We start from the raw sequence: 19,338 nt of genomic DNA, 5'->3' as shown, positions 1-19,338 counted from the left end.
TTTCCACACTGACATGGTACTACATTCGAAACACTGCCTTCCTATGTCTCATTTGCTGCTGCTGGGCTTTGATAGAATGTTCAAATGCCCTTGGAATTTTCCTTGTGGTTCTTTTACTCCAGAAAGGAACACGTCGGCCACAGATAGATTGTGTGTTGCGGAAAGGCAATCTGGGGAAGAGAACATAAGGCTAGAAAGAGGAGGAAAAACATGTCACCCTGTTTTCAAAGTTATATTCTGCTCAGAAATAACATTTCTATTGTCTGTTGTGGGACAGCTACAAAGAGCATGCCAGCAGACATGAAAGAGGCTTCTTCTCAGTGCGGGATGTGTCTGTACGTGTGATCCAACCAAATGCATGTCAAGTTGGATATGTATAAACAAGCCTACTGGGTGAAGGCAGAAGATACATCTGTGTTGGGATTGTTGGACGGGGGGACAGGAAGGATAATCGGGATCAGGGAAATATAATTTTGTAACTGGACATATTGTCACTCCTAATAATTTTGGAGTCCTTTTACTTAAAAGAAGAAGAGAACAGATATCGGGTGAGCGGCTAACAGTGAATCCCATAATGGTATAAGTGTAATCAACAAAAATCATGAAAATGGTACATGAATGACTAGGGTTTGGAAAAACTATGCAGGAATCCAATGTTCATGGATGTCACATTAGGAAGAAATGCCGGGGGGGGGTTCCCTCAGCAGAGCCCATCATAGCTCAGAGGTGTACTCGGGCAGACACACCTTTATTCAGGTCAGCTGATTTTAACGACAAACATTTTCATAGCATCATGGACACTGGCTAAATCGCTAAAAAATGAAGGGCTGTGGGCCAGTATCAGAATGAGTTATGTGGGCCAGGGGATCCCAAAGCAGGCTGTGTATCAGAGTCTCCGGAGAAGTTGCAAAAATAGAGATGTGTAGTCTCAATCCCTAGATACCAGGATTCAGTGGATTTGGGATTCAAGAATTGGTATTTTCACCAAATCATGGTGACGATAATTAACACTCATTGTAGATGTTCTCAAATAATCATACACACCAGACTTATCCAGGGCCTTTGCTATAAGTGCAGGTTCCTGGTACCACCTCTAGCACTTTTCCCCCTCCCCCCCCTTTTCTTTTTACAACCCCTAGCACTTTTGAATGATTGGGTCTTAGAAGGGGCAGACATCAGAATTTGTCCCTCGCAGCCTAGCTGATTCTGATGCAAGTTATCTGCAGACCACACTTGATCTTTGCTGAGCATTGTACTATGAGCCATTTATACACATTATCTGATTCCATCTTCCTAATGGTCTTACGGGAGAGGGACTTTATCACCCCCATTTTACAGATGAGGAAATTGAAACATGGAGAAGATAACTCATTCAAGATCACATTGCGAAGAGCTGAGCTGACTTGCAGACCAGAACTGTCTGACAGCAAGATTTATGCTCTTAATACTACATTGCCTCTCTGCTTCCAGGAGGTCAGAGAAAAAGAAAAATGGATCTTCCTAGTTGGGGCAGGTTTTATGAAGGCATTTAAACTAAAGTAGGATAAGTGGACTAACTAATGTTGAACTATCTCTAAAATGAATTATTTTTTGCTTCTGTTTATTTAGTTTTGAAAATCTGATAAATCCACTGAAAGCAAACATGTTCATATTTCTTTCATACAGTGAATAGTGTTACGGTGTCTGACGTTATTGAAGAGCTGTAAGACCAGGGCATGACTTTAGAAAATGCTGACGTGGTGAGAGGCTAGACACTCCCTACATTTTAATAGTCTTCCTCCTTCAAAGCACCCTTCCTTTCTCCTTTGAGGGAGAAATAAAATGAGAAAATCTCCAAGAAAACCCACAGACACACCCAGTGAGAACAAAACAGAAGATGCTGAAGCAGAGACTTTTTTTTTCTTAAGAACTCGCTCCTTTTGGATTTAATGATAATGTCAACTGCCTTTCAAAAGATAACTTTTTACCACATTATGAATTTCTGCTGCACATCAGCATCCCTGTAAAGGGCATGTTTCCTGGGTGTTAGAGAAGGAAAGGCTGTTAGTCAAAGATAACTTGTTTACCAAACAGGGACTGTAATTGAGAAGGCCCTTTGGAGTTAATGAAAATATAAAATAGCTTTCCCCACCAGACAGAGAAGAGTCTAATTTAATTATCTGCGAGTGTCACAGATTAGAAGCAGCCTTTCACCCATTTCTGGAAGCTGAGTCTGGGCAGCTCACTGCTTGTGAAAGGAACAGGGAATTGGAGCCCTGGGTGGGTGAAGAAAGCCCATGAGAGACACAGAGATCACAGGCGTCTGGGCGCTTTAAACAGTGCTAGACGGTGACAGTTTGCCGTGTTTATCTGGGTATGACTTCCATCCTTCAGTGTTCAGCTGGAGTCTCTGGAACGCCCTTTAAATCCCAGGCATTAGGAAGGTACCATGGATACCTCACGAAAATATAGAACCAAGAGCCCATGAGGACAGTCATCCCACACAAGATGAGAATTTCCAAAGGCTGCGTTTTCAAAAATTAGAAGGAATAAATAAGGGAGCAGAAACAGGTAGCATGTTAGGGGCAGAGGATTATTATGGAGATCTTTGTCATTTGTGAGAGCTGGGTTTCAGAAGCTTGGAGAGTCCCTAAATCTTGAAGCCACTGTATCGAAATTTCTCCAGTAAACTTCAGTTTTCCAAGAAAGATCACTAACTTACATCTTTCCCTGACCCTTCACTTGATCCCCTGCACTAGGTGTCCACTTTTTTTGGTATCCACCTTTCATACAGAGACAAAGGTGGTATTTCTTCAAGAGAACCACCAGCTCGGCCACGATGAATACACACACACACACACACACACACACATTTTGAGGATGGAGGCTGCTCTTAGCCAATCTGTCTCAACAGCTAATACCCCCTGTTATACCTCAGCCTTCAGTTAATTCAGGTCACACTGCACTTCAGTGGAATGTTGGGGCCCTTGAGGAGCACAAGGCACTCATGGAAACCCTGCCTGTGAGTTCTGCGAATCCATTTGCCGGGATTGTGCACTTATTTCTCAACAAGTAAGTGTCTTTATTTGATGGCAAGTTGGCAGTCTGTGGGCCATGCCTGGCTTCCTTGCAGGTGTATTTTCTCAGTCCCTGTGTTGTTTAGTTTTTTTAATTTTTATTAGAGGAATTTAATTTTTTTCATATAAAAAGAAAAAAAAACAATAATGAACCTCCAGGTGCACATAACCCAATTTTTATGATTGTCTATATTAAGTCTATCTTGTTTTCTCTATTTACCCATTTTGGGGGTGGAATAGAGGGAAGAGGACATGCAGGAGATTTTTAAAGTGCCAGACTTCATATCACTTCATTTCATATTATTGTTTTTCTAACTTGAATTAGTTGCCAACTGAGGTAAGCAGAATAATGCTTTCCCAGAGATGTTCACATCCTAATCCTCAGAACCTATAGATACATTGTCTTACATGGGAAGAAGGACTTTGCAGATGTAATTAAGGATCTCGAGATGGTGAAATTATCTTGAGTTACCTCAGGGGGGGATTTAATCACATGGGTCCTTATAAGAGGGAGGCAGCAAGGTCAGAGTCAAGAGCAGGTGATGCTGTGACAGAAACAGAGGGTGAAAAGGCAATTTGATGTGGAATCATGAGCTAAAGGAATTAGGGAAGCTTCTAGAGGTTGGAAAAGGTAAGGAAATGGATTGTCCCCTAGAGCCTCCAGAAGGCAGCAGACCTGCCATCACCTGGATTTTAGGACTTCTGATTTCCAGAACTGTAAGAGAATAAATACCACTATTTTTGTGGTGATTTCTTAGAACAGCGATAGGAAACCAGTACACAAACTTTTAAAAATAGGGAGAATTCACATTTAAAAAATACAAATTTATGGGTTCTTTTGAAATGCTTCTTTTGACAACATTGTGTCTATTATCTTTCCTGGTAATGAATGATTGGCTAATGCTAAAAAGAAGCTCCCCAAAAGAAGCTCCCCCGTAAATGGGATAGGAGTTGTCTTTTTTTTTTTTTTTTAACATCTGGTTCTCTGTAGTCTCTAAATTTGTGACTCCTTGTGTAGAAGATTCTGTGGTTGATATAACCCTATAACATTGCTGAAAGCATATGCTTTGAATCTGGTGTTTTTGCAGCCGTGAGCTAGGAGGGTCAGGAACCGCTTAACTTCCTAGTGGGTCAAATATCTAGGAAAGTATGGTAGTTACAAATATCCAAATTTCATAGCCTACTGTACTCTATTATATGTTGCTGAACATAGGATATATGGTTGATTGAGAACTGCATAGCCCATTAATTTGGACTTAGAACTGGCAGACATTTGTACCAGAGTGAGCACCACCAGTGAAGAATAGGGTTTGCTAAAATAACAAAAGCCTGCAAATTAAATTTATAGTATAATGGAATATTTCACTGCCTTTAGAAAACAGACCATGTATCATTTACTAGCCCTTCAATTGTGCAATGAAGAATAAACATAAGGGACTAATTTTGTCTCAGCTACTCGTTATAAATAGAAATATCCCTCAGTGGAAAGACATATTAAGGGTTATGAGTCATTTACAACTTAGTCTTGAATTACTTTAATCAGATGTGAGACTTGGGGAATAAAGAGCTTTGATTACTCAGAGGAACTTGCACTGAGCTGATGTCTGGCCTGAGGGGAGCCCCGTGTGCCAGGAGGTGGAAAAGAAGGGCGAGGAGTATGTTGCCAAGTTGCACAGAGCTGGACCCCATGCACCCCAGTCCGCGGGAGACGCTACAGCCGAGTTCCCAGCTGGTGTTCCCTCCTGCCTTTCCCCTCACGTCCCCACATTGCCCCCCTTTTCCTTTCTTCTGAGAGGGAGCTTTGTGATCTGAAAAGTATCACAGCTTTGAGGTCAGGAAGGCACATACGTGGCTTTGTAACTATCACTATGTAACTTTGGCTAGTGCGTGACCTCTCTGAGCCACAGTTTCTTCTTCTGGAAAACGTAGATAATAATACATGCTTCGAGGTGTTGAATGGGTTAAGGGAGGGGAAGCGGAGCACCGTGCTGATATTATTTCCTAAGGCTGCCCTAACGAACTACAACAATCGGACGACAGCAATGGATTGTCTCACGGTGCGGGATGCTAGAAACGCACGAGTCAGGCACCAGCAGGGTTCCTCGCTCCCGAGGGCTATGAGGGCGCATCTGTTCCCTGCCTCTCTCCTCACTGCCGGTGGTTTGCTGGCAAGCTTCAGCATTTGGGGCTCGATCACTCCTGTCTTCGTGTCCATGTGACATTCTCCCTGTGTCCACATTTCCCCTCTTACAAGCAGACCAGTCATATTGGTTTAGGGTCTGTTGTGTTCCAGTTCGACTTCGTCTTAACTAACTACATCTGCAATGACCATCTTTCCTAAAATGGTCACATTCCGTGGTATTGGGGGTTCGGACTTCGCCATCTGAATTTGGAGGAGCGGGAGCCACCATGTAACCCACAACCCTGCTCATCACACAGTAGGCTCTTAATACACATTTACCCCTTCAGCCTCTCTTCCCTTAATAAAAGAATTCTTTTCCTGTGATGTAGATTTTTAAACCATCAGACTGTTGGGGCGCCTGGGTGGCTGAGTCGTTAAGCATCTGCCTTCGGCTCAGGTCATGATCTCCAGGTCCTGGGATCGAGCCCCGCATCAGGCTCCCTGCTCAGTGGGGAGTCTGCTTCTCCCTCTCCCTCTGCCTCTCCCCACTGCTCCTACTCTCCTCTCTCTCTCTCTCTCTCTCTGTATCTCTCTGTCTCAAATGAATAAATAAAAAATAAATAAATAAATAAATAAACCGTCAGACTGAAATGACTCGAAACCTAACATGTCACGTTCTCTCTAAACCTTTCTCTCCTAAGTGTCCCTTCTAAGTTACTACTATTTTTGAGGTCCAAAGATAGAGCAAATCCCAAACAATTCCGACCTTACTCAATTATAATTTTGTATAATTCAGGCAGGGAGCGGCGTTGAAATTTACTTTTGGACTTTCCTCAGAAAAGGTTGAACTGAGCACACAAGTAAACAAGATGAAAGGGAATGTTTACAAGTTTAAAAGAACAAACCCATATGAAGCAGTGTAAGGAATTCATTTGCGTAGAAACAGCAGGTCTCCTCTTCAAACAGCTGGTGTTTGGACGAGTCCAAAGGAAGTTGCCAAGTCCTGGGGGGAAACTCAGGTTGTTCCCAGTTGAGCCAAGGCACCGAGTGGGGAGGCAAATACATCTTCTGACTCTAAATGGAATGGTTGGTGAGATAGGCTTCTAAGAGCTGGGGCTCCCTCGTGAGAGAAGGAATTGACAGGTCAGGCAAGTCTAGATCCAAGAAGCTGGGTGAGGGAGGTGAAAACAGCTGATGATCATGGAACCAGAGCGTCTCTGGAAGGAAGGAGAGAATAAACTGTCTAGTAGTAAAAACTAATGTGGGCAGGAGGAAAAAAAAAAGGCAGAATTATTCAAAATGGGCATGACAAGGCGACACACAGCAGAATCCAGTTTGGGGGTCCAAGTTCATGGCCAGGTTTTCTTCCAGAATGCTGAGTGTTGGGTGGTTCAGAGTAGGATTTGGGTAGTGTAACTACACACCCCTTCTCTTTTCTGGGGTTCCCAACTGAGAGTGAGAGGGAATGATGTACTAATGAAGAACAAGGAAAAAACCCATCTTTATTAATAGCTAGGCAAGTGCGCAATAAGCCCTAATTAATGCCAAACTCAGATAAATGCTGCATCATATAGAACATGGCCGAAGTGATGTGTCTTGCCTCCTCTGGCCTCTTTTGAAGCTAGGATGCTTGGGTATTGAAATGAGTCAACAGTGTGGACCAAAATGGCCAGGCTGCTGTAGGACCGGTCCAGCATACATGTTCCCTTCATGCAAATATGGTGATTTGCAGTGAATGGGTCGTGACCACAGACACCCACTTGTGATGAATATGACAATGCCTTCTATTAAAAAAGACCCAGGGACAGCTCTAGATCTGAACAATTAGAGTCACAGCCCCTCTTTCCTTGGAGGGGAAGTTAATTAGATTGGGATAGCCAATGGGCAGAAAGGCGCTCCCCTTTCCTGTAGTTGAGTTCTCCAGTAAGGTTGTCATTCTGCTTTTCGCAAGGCAGAGAAGAGTGTAGGGTAGAAAATCATCCCCAACTTAACAAGCCACAGGCTTGGGTGGTTGTATCTGGTTCTTCCAATTTTTTAGTCCAAATTGATTACGCGTAGCCTGAACTGGAAGTGACACAGAGATACAGAGTAATCCAAGTAGAATCCAACAGTCTTTAAGAAGCAAGACGAGACTTTGGAACGTATCTTAGAATGTGGTCATTTTGAAGAGCTGTCTCATTAGCAGTAAGCAAAATGAGGAAAAACAACTGAAAGGCCAGGTTCATATGGTTGAACTGCTCTGTGCCTCGATGGGGACTAGACCTTCATGTGCCTTCTATCTCCTCTTTCCATGATGCTGTATGACAAAAGAAGATTTAAAACCCTGGCTGTGCACTTATCTCCTTGGATATGTGTCATCTGCCCTAGGGTTGGCTTCATTATGAAATCCTGGGGACCAAAGCATTACTTTTAATAGAGCCATCAAAGGCTTCTTTAGAGTACATTAACATCTGACCTTCTGCATACTCAGTAAATAAGATAACTTTCAAAAAACATACCCCGTGTCTGCAAATGTTTAAAGAGAGAAAAAGAAAACTGGAAAACTGACTGAAAATGTAGTGGGTTCTTGCCATTTTCTTATGATTAATGTCTTGGCTTTACCCCCCTCTTCCCAATTCATGTCCACTCAGGACCTCAGAATGTGACCTGATTTGGAAATAGGGTCTTTGCAGATGTAATTAGTTGAGTTCATACTGGAATTGGGTGGGCTTTAAATCCAGTGGCAGGTGTCTTGATGAGAAGGCCACGTGAAGACACACAGAAAGTCCATGACACAATGGAAACAGAGATGGGACTGACACAGCTTCAAGGAACACCGGTGGCTACCAGAAGCTGGAAGAGGCAAGGAAGAATTCTTCCCTAGAGCCTTGAGAGGGAGCATGGTCCTGCTGTCCCCCAGAGGTGATTTATCCATAATGCAAGCACCAGAGTCCTGCTATGCTAACTTGCATGTTGACTCTAGTGAGAGTTCTATTTATGAACCCTGAATCTGGGGCTTTATTGTATATGGCTTCTATTGTATATAGAATTCCAGAGCCAGTTTCAGAATTTGGCAGGAGGGAACACATTTGAAATCGGGGACTGCTGCTATTGGGAACGTTGGCATGTGAAAATGATAACCTCCCTAAATGTCCCGCAGTCAAACCATATTTCTCTTTCCTTATTTTCATTCTGCTTTCTCTAACATTTTTCAGCATTGTCTTGACATCTATCAAACCAGACGGATCATTCTGTCTGTTCCCCACTGTAAGCCACCCTTGAAGTCACCATGTGATCCAGGTGCCAACAGTTTGGGAGTTGTGTGAGAGGAGAGAAGCGAATCCAGTAGCGAGTCCGATGGAGCTGAGGCTCCCTCAGAGCCTGGGTTCTGAACTTGCTGGCCAGTCCCCTTTCCCGTTCTCCTCTGCCTTCTCTTCCTTTCCATTCGGCTCTGCATCCCAGGTGTGGGTGTCCCACCTGGCTCCCGACCGCTGGGTCCTGGTGTTGTTTGGGACCAGCTAGAAGAGGGCTGCAGACTGCGACTTGTTAGCATGTTCCCTGTGTTCCCGTGGCCACATTGAAACTTGTTCCTCTCCTTTTGGTGAAGTGGAGGGGATCTTTATCTGCCTCTCTGAGAGTTGGTGCAGGGATCAATTATCTCATGTTTGTAAAGCATTTGGAAGTTGATAACTGCTATTTATTATTACCCTGGTATCTTGTCCTTTGTTCTACATTCCTAGCAATCTGAGGTGAAGAGACTTAAATTAAAAAGTTGCCAAGATCTCCCAAACACAAGTTGTGATTGACCTTCTTTCTCTGTGAACTTTTTTTATCCTGCTCTTAGTCACTAGCCTCACATCCAGACCTTTCTTCCTGAGCAGGGTAGCTGGAAGCAAGTGTGTGCGTGAGGTGTGGGATGGGGATAGTTTAACGTTTCCAGTATCTGCCATATGGGAGGTGCTTTATATACATTGTCTCATTTAATCCTCATAAAAATATGCATAGGAGGCCATTATCGGCACGGTACACATCAGTGAACAAGTGCTTATAGCAGTTAAGAAATCTCTTCAAATCTCTCAGCTGGGAAGTGGCAAAGCCAGATTTCGAAGATGTTGCCGTTGGGCTCCAAAGCCTCTGAGCTGTCCCTGCCACTCTGTGCTCAAGGAGAAGGTAGAAAATAACCGTGTTAGGAAGAGTGAGTTGGCATGGGTGGAGAAAAAGAGATCCATACATTGGTTTTTTTGCCCTATGAATAGAGTCCATGGAACACAGAAGTAATAAAGCAAGAGTCCTAGTAGCTGAAGCAGTCCCAGCCTAGGAGCAGGCAATTTTAAACTGAAAAAGCAATAACTTTGTCTTACCCCATTCTTTTTTTTTTTTTTAATTTATTTATTGATTTTATAGAGAGAGGGGAGTGGGGACGAGGGGCAGAGGGAGAGGGAGAGAGAGAATCTTAAGCAGACTCCCTGCTGAGCATGGAGCCCGACTTGGGGCTCGATTTCAGGCCCCTGAGATCAGGACCCTGAAATCACTACCTGAGCCAAAACCAAGAGTTGGTTACATAGACTGACTGTGCCACCCAGGCTCCCCTGTCTTACCCCATTCTTTGACAAGGGAGGACATTAGACCCAGAGAGGCAACTAATTCTTACCCAAGTTTATTCAGATCATTTGTTTGATAGGCACTATTCCTACTTTGATATGGTAATAAGAATATCTAACATTTTCTTTTAAATTAATGTATAGTTGACATACAATACTGTATTGGTTTCAGATGTGTAACATAGTGATTGGACAATTACGTACATTACAAAATTATCACCACGGTAAGTGTCGTTACTATCGGTTACCATACAAAGTTATTACAGCATTATTGACTATATTCCCGATGCTGTACCTTTCATCCCTATGACTTGTTTATAACTGGAAGTTTTTGCCTCTAACTCCCCTTTACCTGTGTCGCTCATTCTCCCATCCCCCTCGCACCTGACAACCACCAGTTTGTTCTCTGTATTTGAGTCTGTTTCTGTCTTTTGACATTGTTTTGTATTTTAGATTCCACATGTAAGTGAAATCTTAGGTTATTTGACTTTCTCCGTCTGACTTAACTTCATTTCACATAATACTCTTTAGGTCCATCCACGTTGTCACAAATGGCAAGATCTTATTCTTCTATAGGGCTAAGTAATATTCCATTATACATAATGGAATATATATATATATATATATATATATACACACACACACACATACACATATATGTGTGTATATATATATACACATACACACACATATATATAATGGTATATACAATGATAGATATATAATGGTGTGTATATATATATATAGTGGTATATATAATGGTATATATGTGTGTGTGTATATATATATATATATACACACACACATAATGATACACACACACACACACACCATATCTTCTTTATCCACTCATCTGGCAATGGACACTTAGATTGCTTCCATATCTTGGCTTTTGTAAATAATGCTGCTATAAACATAGGGGTGCATATATCTTTCCGAATTAGAGTAGCTACTATTTTTAAAGGCTTGCTTGCTTACTGTATGCAAGACACTTTTCTAAGCCCTCTGTGTGTATTAATTAATTTTACAACTTTGCCTAGGCAACCGCAGTACTATTCTTTTTTTGGAAATAACCTACAAAAAAGGTACTGAGAGGTTTTGGTACAACTGTCTCTGAAAATAATCTGCAGATTCTAGGTATTTTAGAGAAAACAAGGTCAGCAGCTTTCAGACTGTATCCCAGTGGTTGCTAGGAGCCTCGCTCAGAGGTGCGGCTCCTGTGTGGCTGGTGCTAAGACAAAGGCATAAAGTCTCGGATCTCAACCAGGCTGTAACCCCATCCAGAGCCTCTTTCAATTGTTTTACATTTTGTTCTTTGACCTGTGATTTAATCTGATCAGAGTGATCAAAGAAATTTAAAAGTTTGAAAGCTGTTGACGTAGATGACTTACGAGCCCTGTCTCAAATAGAGGATTTAATGACTCTACTTCCCTCAGGGTTTTTTTTTTTTTTTTTTTGAAGAGAATTGACATGTAACATTTTGTAAGTTTAAGAGATACAACGTGTTGATCTCCTACATTTATTTCTACTTCCCTCAGTTGTTACCAGTGACTTCTTTCCACCCTCTCAAATTCTTGTCATTTTGTAAACCTTTTCTCTCATGCTCTGCCGAAGTGACGAAGGGGACAGGATTCAGCTCATCCCAGTTGTGCTTCAGGGTAATTTCAGAATTGTGTGTCTGTTTCCCTGTGTCTTCTCCTTCACCTTCTTCATGAGAAACATGATCAGTTCTTATATATATATTCTAAAGCCCTAAAATATTTTGTGGTATATATATCACAAAATATTTTAGGGCTTTAGAATGACTCATACCTATCTATACTATTTGACACATGAGTGAGTTGGTGATTCCACCATTAGAAAGGTCTGCATTTTACTGTTGGCATTCACTGTTAAGGTTTATTTTGCCAACTTAATACTGTTTTTGAAAAATGATGCTTATTTGTGTTCACATTTAAATGGTCCCAAAGTTAATGGAGCAGATCTGACTAGGTAAGTGAGATAGGCACTTTGGAAGGATCATTTGTAGCTTTTCCAGTCCAATTTATTGAACTGGAAAAGTAATTTACTAAGTGTAATGTAGAGGCTAGAAAAAATTTATTCCAAACCCCGCCAACACTATGCCTTGAGACCATAGCTTGATTACCTTGTGGAGTCTAGTACATTGCTTGCTGTAACAATTTATTTTGATATCTTAAAGATTTGTTGTTCTGTTGGAAAAAGCAATAGGCTAAACTAGATTTTTTTTAATATGTATCAAATGCATAATTGAGAAATAAGTCAGGTAGTTATTCACATACTAGTATAAATAGCTTTACAGTGATTTCTTCTTTCTAGAAAGGGAGGGTTTTTTTTTTTTAAGATTTTATTTATTTATTTGAGAGAGGGGATGAGAGAGAGCATAAGCAGGAGGGAGGAGCAGAGGGAAAGGGAGAGGCAGACTCCCCAGTGAGCAGGGAGCCTCATGTGGGGCTTGATCCCAGGACCCTGGGATCATGACCTGAGCTAAAGGCAGACACTTAACTGACTGAGCCACCCAGGCGCCCTGAAGGGGAGTTTTTATTTGGAATTGTTGGGGGGGGGGGGTGCATGATCATTGTGTAATGGATTCTTCCTGGAAGAACTTTGGGATGGATGGGAAAAGAATGAGTTGAAATTGTTAGCACCGAAGATATTCTTGGTTTCCTTATGTATTTTTTTTTCCCAAAAAAAGTGTCATATTGTTGCCATTTCCAAAGAATTCCTTTTGACAAGTTTAGAAACCAGTGAGTCTGCTGCAATTTTCCCACCCTATGGTTCACTGAGGGTCTTACCATCTGCCAGATATTATGCTAAGCACACTATATACGTGGTCTTTCTTTCTTGCTTTCTTTCTTTCTTTCTTTATTTAAAGTAGGCTCCTCGCCCAACTTGGGGCTTGCACTTACTACCCTGAGATTAAGAGTCACATGCTCTACTGACTGAGCCAGCCAGGCGCCCCCCGTGTACGGTCTTATTTAATCTCCACTCTAGCATTATGAGGTATACGCTACTTACCAGGTTCTAAATGGTGCTTATTCTGCACTGTGGTAAGCATTTTAGACATTTTAACTCAACCTTCACCACAGTCCTCGGGTATAGGTACTATTATTTCCCCATTTTACAGATACAGAAACTGAGATACAAAGAGATGAGCTGACTTGGCCAAGATCCCACAGCTAGTAAATTGGGAAGAGCTATGATTTATGTTCAGGCATTCTAGCTCCAGAGACAACACTCTTAACCACTGTTGTGTGCGATATTATCTTTATCAGTAAGGAAATAGAAGGACAGAGAATAATAACTCTCCCAAAGTCACCTGGGCAATAAATAATGGAGAGAGGGGGACTCAGATTCAGGCAGCCCATAAAACTGTGTAACCTATAAGTCTCACCCCTTCCGCCATCTTGCACATCTTCTCTGCTTTGATCATTCAGTCTTAAAGCCACTTCAATACAGATGTCACTGTGGCACTTAAGAAAAGTAATGATAAGAATAGAAAGGGAAGAAATTAGCTTTATCATTTATTCAGTTTACTGCCTAGCTTAATTTTGAATAGATTTTGGATTGCGGTTTGTCATGAAAGGGTTGAACCTTCACTGAATTGCCAGCGTCCAAGACGACCTTGACTTCATATAGCGCAGTGATTCTTAATCTTTAATGAGCTACCCAAAGGTCTTGCTAAAATGCAGATTTTGATTCAATAGGTCTAGGATGTGATGCTGATGCTCCTGGGACATGATCCATGCTTTGAGTCACAAGGCTAACACCGTGTTTTCAAACTGAGCATAAAGATGTATCTCAGGGCCCAGAGTTCACATTGGAAGGAGGGAATTTTCATAGATGGAAGAACATGTACAGAGTTTGGGATGATCAACACCGGGGGGGGGGGGGGGGCTCATGAGATAAGACCTGAGCTACCTGACTCCCAGGATTGGAAGGGACCTTAAGGGTCACCTGCTCCAAACATCCAACTTGACGTTTGAATCCTCTCATATCCCTGCCAGGTCATTTCACTCCCAGAGTTAAGGAATTTTCTGTGCTGAGTGAAACTAAGAGAATTTTAAGATGGTGCCTGCGTCACAGAAACAGTCCAGATGAAGGGCTCTGATGTCTCCTACCTCTCCAGACAGACATTTGCCTCCATAATACATTCTCAGAGCCTTTGGGTATTTCTTCAAAAGCTTTCAAACCTTACCATTTCCTGATAAAAACAATGTACTCTACCAGAGAACCATCTGGGCGTGCTTATTTCCCCAAGCATCTGCGTCTCACTCTGAAATAGTGATTTCAGGGCTGACTGGCAGGTGAGAACAGTGACAGATGTCGGGCAGCTGGGCTCCTTCTTGGCTGTGCTGACGATCCGTGCCAGGGCCCTTGAGAAAACATATTTTCCAGAATCAAGAATCCTGCGACCATGAATGGTTTCTTCTCATTTTGATTTCACGACCTGAACCCAAGGCTCCTATGGTCAGGTCTTCGGATCGCAGGGGAAGCCAGCTTCTCCTTTCGTCTCTCCTCCTGCAGGCTGTGACTTGACGGCGCCCTGTTTTCTGTTCCAGGTGCCCGGGGAGAGCGAGAAGCAGTGGAAGCCGGCCCTGGTCATACTGACCGAGAAGGACCTTTTAATCTACGACAGCATGCCGCGGAGGAAGGAAGCCTGGTTCAGCCCAGTTCACACGTACCCTCTTCTTGCCACCAGGTAGCCTTGGCCTTGTGTTTGAGTCTGATGTACTTGCAGTTGGAGACGGTTCTGGTCAATTACAAGTATTTCAGCACATTATATTCCTGCTTCCTGTTGCGTCAGGAACTGAGAGCTCCCCCAGAATATAGCCACACATTTCTATCCAGATAGGTGAATTATCATTGACGGCCCGGCATGGGGCAACACGGACCCAAAGAACAAACTGCTTCTCCGTCGTGAAGGAACAGTGACATCTGGGAGATGGTCCACACCCCGTCACCTTCCTGGGTCTCCACCCCAGGTCCTTTGAGAGGAACTATGCCCATGCGTTTACAGTCTTGAAATTCAGGTAGAATCGTCAAGCAAGGGCCTTCACTTGTGGCACAGGGATTGTCATATGGGAATGTACCATTACTGTGCTTTTTACAGTTTGCTCCGCGCGAGACCCCATAGCAAGTTCTTCCTCGGTTGTTGGTGCTTCCTGTGGAAATGGGGCTGCCAGGGTCTGTCTGTTTCTTAGGACCTTCGATGCATGTTTATTGTTCATGTGACATATTATCTTAATGCATCATGTGCTTATCCTCTTTTTGAAGGTCTTTATTCTGAGCACAAAAGCGCACCAAACCTGAGTCTTGATCCAAGTAGTTGACAGCTCCCAGACTTGGCTCCTGTTACCATCTCTTTCTGTATGTGCTTTATGATTCTGGACACAGTTTTCATTACTCCTCTACCTCTCCTTCCTTACCTAGAAGGTAGGCATGCTAATGTAAGGTTTATGGCCTCCCTGGCATCGTGCTTGGCGGTATGGGGCCCTAAAATGCCTGTGAATGAATTACTGACCAGTGTAGGACAAACTCTGGAAGAAGTTTGGGACAACAGACAGAAAGCATAGAGGACTGAGGTTTGGGGGCTTCTGTCCCGAGCAAAAGATAGATAGAAACAAGATGGGTTCTCCATTCTGAAGGGACTGAGGTGCCAAATAGGTTACAGCCAAGGTTCGGGTGCAGGGAAGAGAATGAGACCCAGGAGCAGAACAAGAGGAGACACGAGATTAAAATGGCAATGGTGTGTGGAGCTGAAACTCCTTTCAAAGCCCTCTTACATCCACGTATGGTGATTATGGAGAACAGCAAGGGTGACCTGAAGAAGAAGTGATTATCGGCCCCAGAGGTGAATAGAGGAGGAGGCCTTCAGGGTCAGGGACCACACCTAGAGCATTTAGATACAAATAAAAGAAAATAACAAAACAGTAGTTTAATTTTTGAGTATCCTAAGCCTTAAAATCTTTGGCAGGATAGCTATGAAAGCACTATTGATGTTTGCAATAAAATCTCAATAATCAGAAGCCAAACATCCTAGAATGTTCCTGTGGAGCTTCAGCCTGTGTCTTGGGGTCCATTCAAATTCATCCCAGCCTCCATCACGTTCCACAGCCCTCACCCATGGGCACTGATGTGCACATTCTGAGACATTCTCACAACTGGAACCAAAGAAGGATTAGACCATAGTCACGGTCTTCCAGGGTACTAAGCAGAGAAATTGGACTCAGGCCTCTTAGACTGATTTTCGGGAACAAAAGTCTCTGTAAGGTGAAGTTTCTAGGTAACTCTCAGGCGACTTGAAAATAAAACTTACCTCATGCATAGCCTACTCGTAGTTTCTGAGCGTTCTGACATGGAGGCTGCCTTTTTATTCATGCATGCATGCATTCAGGATTTTAAAAAACTCAGCGCCTCAGTCTACACTAGCCACATTTCAGATACTCAGCAGTTGTGACTAGTGGCTACTAAGTTGGATAGCACCGATCTTAGAACATGTCCATCGTCACAGAAAGTTCTGTTGGACAGCACCACCCTAGAGCATAAACGACTAGCTCCGAATTTGTCCTGATTCGGGCAAGTGACTGGACTGACACGCTCCAACGGCAGTGTGTCCAAAGCTCAGGCTGCCTGACGGGAGGTCGTCTTGCAGGCTCTTGGGGCCGTCTACACAGCAGGCCGTCAGTGGCTCTGGGAAAAGGGTGCACAGGCGCAGCAAATGGATCTGAGTAGGTTTGGGTGGGGCACCAGCAGTAACTGTGAAAGGCTCCGGAGCCACAGGCGTGTCAGGTCTGGGCTGTGAGCAAAGCACACGAGTAGCCCGAAGCCACGAGCCAGCGTCCGCTGTGGAAATAAATAATGGAAACCCTTTCAGTGCGAACTGTGCTCAAGATGCATCCTAAGAAATCGGCGCCTACCGTCTACACCTAGAGGAGATGCAGTGGTGATACCTGACCTCCCAGTTTACTGCCTCTTTCCCAAATCACCCAGCCTCACCACTGAACTGCAGAATCAAAACGTGCTGTGTGTGTGTGTGAGCCCTACAAGCAGTGGTACGCTGAAGCTCCTAACCATGCCCCTGATCTCCGGCCGCTAGCCCGGGAGGCAGAGACTGTCCGCGGCGTTAGGGCAGCCCCGGCTCTACGTTCTTATTTCGTGCCCTCGAGCTACTAGCTAACTTGCCGTCTGCTCCTGAGCAGCAGCTTGGAAATGCAGGAGCTGGAGTTTCCGTCTTCGTTTTCCTCCCGCCAGAAGAGTGCCTCCCCCTCCCGGGCTGATCGCTCCGCCTCCTCTTCCCGGGCTGATCGCTCCGCCTCCTCTTCCCGGGCTGATCGCTCCGCCTCCTCTTCCCGGGTTGATCGCTCCGCCTCCTCTTCCCGGGTTGATCGCCCCGCCTCCCCCTCCCGGGCTGATCGTCCCGCCTCCCCTTCCCGGGCTGACCGCCCCGCCTCCCTATCCCGGGCTGACCGCCCCGCCTCCCCATCCCGGGCCGATCGCTCCGCCTCCCCCTTCTAGAGTCCTTCTCCGTTAGACGCCGCGGTGGAATGCTGCTTTCGCTCCAAAGCGTAGTGCAGATCTACTGTCTTGTGCAGCATGGTCATCTTCCCTCCACCACCCTGCAGATGTGTTTAGAGAAAGGCTTTTGGAAAGCAAACAAAAAGCGAGGAGAACGACCCGTCCCTTCGCCGGAATCCTGCCATCACACGGGGGAGCCGCAGTCCTTGTGTGGCTCCAGGCTATGGAGCTGGGCTCCCTGCAGCTGAAGGCAGAAACTCATTCTATCCTTGCGGACAAAGCTGGCTGTTTGAGATGAGAGGCTGGGCTGAAGCTGTTCGCTTCCCGCAGAGAACTCCCTGCCAGAGGTGGTAGAAGTCAAAGGGAAACTCTGGATCTTTCCATTACCTAAGTTACCCCGGTCTTCCACCGGCAGCTTCCCAGTCACATATTGAAGTTCATCAAGTGATTCATTTACTTGCTCTGTGTTCCATACGGTCACATATGGCAGTGTGTTCTGCATATATGAGCACTTAGGCTCATGGCCTATCTAGTAGCATGATTTGTCTTTGAGTGCATTTTTCTTTTTTTTTTTTTTTTTAAGATTTTATTCATTTGACAGAGAGAAAGAGAGGCAGAGGGAGAAGCAGGCTCCCCACTGAGCAAGGAGCCCGATGTGGGGCTCGATCCCAGGACTCTAGGATCATGACCGAGCCAAAGGCAGACGCTTAACTGACTGAGCCACCCAGGTGCCCCTGAGCGCATTTTTCTAAAGAAGGGACACATGACTGTTTAAAATTTCTTTTTAAAACCTTTTGTTAAAGTAGGATTTATAGGGGCGGCTGGGTGGCTCAGAGGGTTAAGCATCCAACTTTGGTTGTGGCTCAGGTCATGATCTCAGGGTCGTGGGATCAGGCCCCAAGTTGAGCCCCTCATCGAGTCCCTTGTCAGGCTTCGAGCTCAGCGCAGAGTCTGCTGGAGATTATCTCCCTCTCCCTCCCACTCTGCTCTTCTCCCTGCTTATGTGCGCTCTCTCTCTAAAATAAAATCTTTTTTAAAAAGTGTGATTTATAAATAGTAATGCACACAAATCTTAAATGTACAGTTCACTTAGTTTTTATTTACAGATATAGAGCCACATCGTCTAAAATTTTATTATAGGGTGTCTACAGATTAATCATGCTGAGTGACATTATCAAGAAGGCCATGGTGGTACTATTTGTAGATAGGCCCAGGTGCTAATCAGTCAGTGGCTGACCTTCGTGGAGGGAGCCTAGATCAAGGCCTGGTGCTTTACTTAGATTCTATCCGATTTTGCAAAACTTGCCCAATTTAAGAATCACCTGGCTGTTTACTAAAGAGGCGGGTCCTGAGGACCCTGCCCTGGAGATTCTGGCTCAGTAGGCCAGGGTCCCGGAATCAGGAGTATGTGTTCTCCACAAGCATCAGGCAGATGTCGTCCTCAGGGTGACCACATTTAACCCTTACAACCCTATGAGGTGTAGGTTTTATTCCTGTTTCACAAATAAGTAAACTGAGGAACTAAGAGTATAAATCATAAGCTAGTAAGAGATAGACCTGAGATCTGAGCGTACCTTTTTTTTTTTTTTTAAAAGAGGTTATTTATTTATTTGACACAGCGAGTGAAAGAGAGAGCAGGAGCAGGGGGAGGGGTAGAGGGAGAAGTAGATTCCCCGCTGAGCAGGGAGCCTGACTCAGGGCTCGATCCCAGGACCCCGGGACCATGACCGGAGCTGAAGGCAGAGCTCACCTTTTTTAACCTCTGCTCTCTGCAGCCTCCCGAAAGAGCACATTCTTATTCCCTGGAGTTTTAGTGGCTCTTGGAATTTGCTGAGTAGAGCATATAGATCTTTCCTTTGCTCTCCTGACAACTTAATCATGCAATAGGCAGCCACCCAGATTCCATGACAGAGTGAGGACAGGGCTGTGGGTGCCATCAGAGGCCTAGAGTTTCTACCCATGGCTTCGACCCGGAGTTCTCAAAACAGGCATGAGCACCATCTGGGAACTTGTTAGACATGCAGATTCTCCGCACCGCCCCCCC

General features: G+C 44.3%; 1 protein-coding gene across 1 annotated transcript in view; it reads left to right on the top strand.

Annotated features, from left to right (window-relative positions):
* Window positions 1-19,338, top strand: part of SNTB1 (syntrophin beta 1) — a 219,115-nt gene that overhangs the window by 174,771 nt on the left and 25,006 nt on the right. Inside the window, exon 5 of the mRNA XM_032415603.1 lies at window positions 14,339-14,478. Within this exon, the coding sequence (XP_032271494.1) occupies window positions 14,339-14,478 (140 nt within the window). The remainder of the gene's footprint in view (window positions 1-14,338; window positions 14,479-19,338) is intronic.

Source organism: Phoca vitulina, unplaced genomic scaffold (genome assembly GCF_004348235.1).
Source record: "Phoca vitulina isolate PV1807 unplaced genomic scaffold, GSC_HSeal_1.0 scaffold18, whole genome shotgun sequence".
Taxonomy (NCBI): Eukaryota; Metazoa; Chordata; class Mammalia; order Carnivora; family Phocidae; genus Phoca; species Phoca vitulina.
This window is presented reverse-complemented; position numbering and strand designations above follow the sequence as displayed.